Here is a 5,614-nt window from a genome sequence, read left to right as displayed (position 1 = left end):
ACTTAAAAGTCTTTGCTATTTTACGCTGGGTAACACCATTCTGGTATTGCTGCACTATCTTTCTGCACAACAATGGTGGAATTGGTGATTCTCTTACCATCTTGGCTTCTGAGAGACACTGACACTCTGAGAAGCTCTTTTTATACCTAATCATGTTGTCAATTGACCTAATTAGTGTTAATTGGTCTTCCAGCTGTTTGTTATATGCTCAATTTCCTTTTTCCAGACACTTATTGCTACTTGTCCCAACTTTTTTGGGATTTGTTGACACTGTGAAATTTTGAATCAACATATTTTTCCTTTAAAATGTTACATTTACTCAGATTAAACTTTTGATCTGTCATCTATGTTATATTATGAATAAAATATTGACATTTGCCATCTCCACATCATTGCATTCAGTTTTTATTCACAATTTGTTTAGTGTCCCAACTTTTTTGGAATCTGGTTTGTATATAAATAAGGTGTTCAGCATAAAAAAAAAACAGTTCAATTTTACTTTGTGCTTTTTTTATTCATTATATGTTTTAGTTGCAAGGAAAATCCTTTGACCAGGCCCATCATAGGGATTCTGCTGTCCCATGATGGAGAATTTCAGGCAGACGTACCTGCGGCTCTGTAAAGACGGAGGTGTGGAGCCTCAAGAGAGCGTTGTGATTCAGCTTCAGGAGAGCAGGACAACTCACAGCTCCAGACTGGACCTGAGTGGACAGAGTCTGTCCGCAGATACCTGCTCTGCTCTGGCCAGGGCCTTACAGCAAGACACCGTCTTCACAGAGCTGTTGCTCTGTGACTGCATGCTCAGTGAGGAAAGTATGTGAGCATATACCTTTTCATTTTGCATTGTGAATTACTTTGACCACATGTTGCTCTGTAGATGACTGACACCTAATTTACTATAGAAGATGTTTCTGTCTTCATGGTAGTGCAGTATACGGTACTTCTCTAAAGCTATGATAGCTGTCATAACACAAGATAATATTGATCAGTGTTTTTGATTTGAATGTTTATAATTTTACATCATTAAATGATTGGGGTTTAATGCAATTTATACTCATCAGGTTTTTTTTTTTTTTTTTGTAAAAACTGCATTAGTTCTAGAATTGCGCCGCTCAAGGTGGCTGCATGTTGGAGCAGCTCTGTTACATTCATTCTGAGGTTTTGCTTTTGGAAACTTTAATTCCTGGTTTTCTGGATGTAAATCACATTTTTTTGGATGATTGTTTCCTCTGGTATCAGATGCTGTGCAGCTGGAAGAATTTTTACTGAAACTTTTTTAGTTTTGGACATTTTGTTATGATGCGTAACCATAGCAACAAGGAGGTTTTTACAACAACAGCAGCTGATTAACATCTCAAAAGCTCAAATAATATCTCAACTACGGCCCCAACTCTCAAATGAGTTGAAAAGGATGTTATGTGGACGCATTGTCATCTACCTGCCAGCTGTGCTTGAGTGCCTGACTACTGAGATCCTGCAACTAGCAGGAAACACGGCTCATGACAGGATCGTCCCTCAGCACCTACAGTTTGCTGTCCACAGCTATGAGGAGCTCGGCAGACTGCTGGGAGGAGTGGTCATCGCTCTGGGAGGAGTTCTGCCCGGCATTCAGGCGGTCCTACAGCCCGGGTGAACCGAGAGGCCAACCGAGTCTGGGTGGACGGATCGGACGACATCTGCAGCCAGTTTGTTAGGATCCACTGTGGGATGGACCTTTACAAGAGATTCTTCCTGCCTACAGCCATCAGCATCTATAACATCTCTTAATGAAATGAGGATAACGAGTTACTACAACAAATAATTTCCCTTTGGGATTAATAAAGCATTTTTGAATTGAATTGAATTGAATTGAATTAGAAAGCAGCGAAAATTCATTCCTTTTATTTACAGACTTCAATAAATTCAGTGACTGTTTAAGATTATTTACCAAAATTCTCCTGTTAGAGTTCAGAGCATCTCGGCATATTACATTTACACATGATCCTAGCTCCAACTTTTGCATGACACTCTCCACTGTCGACTCTTGTCCTTACAGCGTCTAATCAATGTTTCAGAAGAGGAGGGAAGAATTTTACCTTTTTACTTTTGACCTGCTGTCTCTGAGTCCTTCATTCTCCCCCTGACTCTGTTTACATCCAGGGATTATTTTACTGACTCAATATTTGTTATGCTCTGATTCTGTCTGAAGTGTACTCATCAATGTTTGATCGTAAACAAAGGACTCATAATTATTGGCAACAAAACCTGATTCTGCTGATTTTGCTAATTTATTACAAATTATGCCTTAGACTAAAGTGAATAATGCATATTTAGTGTTTATATATATGGTAAATGGACTGTACTTATATAGCACCTTTCTATCTTATTTCAAGATACTCAAAGTGCTTTACAACAATCTGTGTCCTCATTTACCCATTCATACAGCTCTATACTAGATCTCTACAAAGATAAATGCACAAATCATTCTAAAGAGACTAATCAGAGCTTTATCACATTCAGACATGATGGACACACATCAGAGGCTATGAGGGGTTCAGTGTCTTGCCCAGGGACACTTCAGCATGTGACTGCTGTTGGATTCGAACCCCCAACTCTTGCATTGGAGGACGACTGCTCTAACCACTCAGCCACACAGTACTAAAATTCATTTCAGTTTTTATAGCTCCAAGTCACAACAGACGTCATCTCAGAGCACTGTATAAAAACATTCACATACAGTACAAAAAAAGCCAATTACCGTATTTTCCGCCGTACACGTCGCACCGCCCTATACGTCGCATCAGTCCAAATATGTCTAATAAAGTGGAAAAATCCATAAATACGTCGCTTCGCCGTATACGTTGCATCTATTATAAGTCACCGCTGACGCATCGTGTTTGTTTCGCGTCACCGCTGACAATCTGGAAATGTGGGCCGAACCCAGACATGTGGGCCAGTGTTGTGCCAAAAATCGATTCGCTGCCAAATGGCTGTCGTGGGAGCATGCACAGGAGGACTTTAGCAAGAATTTCACAAGATTAACACTAAAAAACAATTGTTTGTTTGCTCGAAATTATAGTAAAGGTGTGACTCAGTTTAACTTTTACTTAATAAATGCACTTTGATGGTCAAATCAGCTGCATTTTCAAAAGCCAATATGTGGAAGTAGGAACGCAGAGCCTCTGTGCATTTCTTCGAAATCTAACAAGATTAACACTTAAACACAATTATTTGTTTGCTCGAAATTATAGTAAAGGTGTGTCTCAGTCTACCTTTTGCTTAAAAAAAAATGCACTTGGATGGTCAAATCAGCTGCATTTTCAAAATCCGATACATGGAAACATGAACACGCAGAGGGCGGCTCACTGTCCATTTCTTCGAAATTTAACAAGATAACCACCTAAAAACAATTATTTGTTTGCTCGACTTTATAGCAAAGGTGTGTCTCAGTTGAACTTTTACTTAATAAATGCACTTTGATGGTCAAATCAGCTTCATTTCGCCGGGGCAGCACAGTGAAATTAAACTAATTCTGTTGCTTCAGGCAGACAAAGGTGGCAGTCTATGGTAAGCTGACTGTGTCATTAATAGCCATTTGTACCTATTACATTACATGAGCAAGCATCAGGATATTGCATAATGCAACAGCATGCCTCAGTACTTGGCTGCCATCTAGTGGCTGAAAATGATAGTGTTCAATATTTTCAGTCAGAATGAATGAAAACAGTCATATCTCAGTCAAAAATTGGTTTATAAATATGTGAACAAATCCATAAATACATGGCTTTTTCATATAAGTCGCAGAGCATGAAAATTATGCAAAAAAACATGACTTATACAGCGAAAAATACGGTAGTGAAAATTGTCTATCTAAGGAAGCCAGCAGATTGTGTCTTGACTTTGTTGCAGTCTCCCATCCTGAGCAAGCAAAAAGACAACAGTGGAAAGAAAAATGTACTTCTCCTCCACCATAACCCTCAGCACTGGCTCCCCTCAGGGCTGTGTGTTGAGCCCCCTCCTGTTCATTCTGCTCACGTATGACTGCGTACCAACCCATCCAGGCTGTCACATTGTAAAGTTTGCAGATGATACAGTGGTGGTGGGATGCATCACAAACAATGATGAGTCCAGCTACAGGCAGGAGGTGGAACACCTGGAGAGCTGGTGCAGGAAGAACAACCTTCACATCAATGTGAAGAAGACTAAGGAGATGGTCGTGGATTTCAGATGGAACAAACATATCTACCCCACTACCACCATCCCAAACATAGAACAATCTGCGATGGAAGTGGTCTCCAGCTACAAGTACTTCTGTGTACACATGAACAACAACCTCAGCTGGGGCAACAACACCACCAGCCTGATCAAGAAAGCTCATCAGAGACTACGTCCTCAGGCGTCTGAGACGAGCTGGTCTGGAAGCTCAGTCCTCACCTCCTTCTACAGGTGTGCAGTGGAGAGCATCCTGTGCTCCAGCATCAACGTGTGGCATGGAGGCTGCACAGCTGCAGAAAGAAAAGCTTTGCAGAGAGTGGTGAAGGCTGCACAGAATATGTTGGAGTCACTCTCCCCACCATCACAGACATCTACACCTCTATATGCAGGAAGAGGGCCACCTGCATCATGAAGGACCACACTCACCCAGCACACACACTTTTTGCCCCACTCCCCTCAGGAAGGAGGTTGAGGAGCATTAAGTGTAGAACCACTAGACTGAGGAACAGCTTCTACCCTGAGGCTGTTAGACTCATGAATCTCTAACCCTTACATGCAGCAAGGGGGTCCAATCCCGGTCCTCAAGGGACACTACCCTGATTGTTTTAGATGCTTTTTTGCTCCAGCACACCTGATGTAAATCAATGGGTGATCAACAGTTTTCTGTAGAAGATAAAGCGGTAATTCAACCACTGAACCTGAACTGAACTGAGAAACAAGTCATATATGCAGGAAAGTGCCCTCGAACCAGGATTGGAAATGTGTGTTTCCATAGGCTGTTTTTTTGTTTAGATTATAAAAGAAAAAAAAACTCACCTCCAACAGTAAAGTGCTTTTAACGTGTATCATGTTAAATATGTCTCAGCGATGTCTGCTCCTGTGTTTTCATGTGGATTTTAGGTGCTAAAATCCTCCTGACTGGACTGTTTGATAACACAACTGTAAAAGTTCTGGACCTAAAGGTACCTTCTTTAAAATTTAACTTTTTTTTGTACGCACTAAACACAGAGAAACAAAAAGGTTTATTTCCTTAAGATGTCTGTCAGTTTACCAACGTTACTGTTCACAGGGAAACAACCTCAGATCAGTGGGAGCGGAGGTTCTGGGGAAGTTGTTGGCTTGTAACAAGACTCTGCGCAGGTGAGTCTTCCTGCCCTTACACACTCCCAGAATATTAACAAGTGATGGACAAATGAAGCTTGTTTTGAAAATGGGTTCATATCTCAAAGCTTACTTGAAGTGTTCTTTGGTGACATCTTGTGGCCAAAAGCATAAAAATCAGCTTGAAACCACAGCTTGAAACGAACCTTCATCGCTGCTGTTGGTTACTACAGGTCCTTCTAAAAAAAATCGCATATTGTGATAAAGGTCATTATTTTCCATAATGTAATGATAAAAATGAAACTTTCATATATTTCAG

At 40.7% G+C, this 5,614-nt stretch overlaps 1 protein-coding gene across 1 annotated transcript in view; it reads left to right on the top strand.

The window, feature by feature from the left end:
- Window positions 1-581: 581 nt before the first annotated feature.
- lrrc45 (leucine rich repeat containing 45) overlaps window positions 582-5,614 on the top strand; it is a 108,785-nt gene continuing 103,752 nt past the window's right edge. Inside the window, exons 1-3 of the mRNA XM_037691552.1 lie at window positions 582-813; window positions 5,095-5,156; window positions 5,264-5,334. Of these exons, the coding sequence (XP_037547480.1) occupies window positions 582-813; window positions 5,095-5,156; window positions 5,264-5,334 (365 nt within the window). The remainder of the gene's footprint in view (window positions 814-5,094; window positions 5,157-5,263; window positions 5,335-5,614) is intronic.

Source organism: Nematolebias whitei, chromosome 17, assembly GCF_014905685.2.
Source record: "Nematolebias whitei isolate Nwh7 chromosome 17, NemWhi1, whole genome shotgun sequence".
NCBI lineage: Eukaryota > Metazoa > Chordata > Actinopteri > Cyprinodontiformes > Rivulidae > Nematolebias > Nematolebias whitei.
The sequence above is the reverse complement of the archived record's forward strand: the minus strand, read 5'-3'. Positions and strand labels throughout refer to the sequence as shown.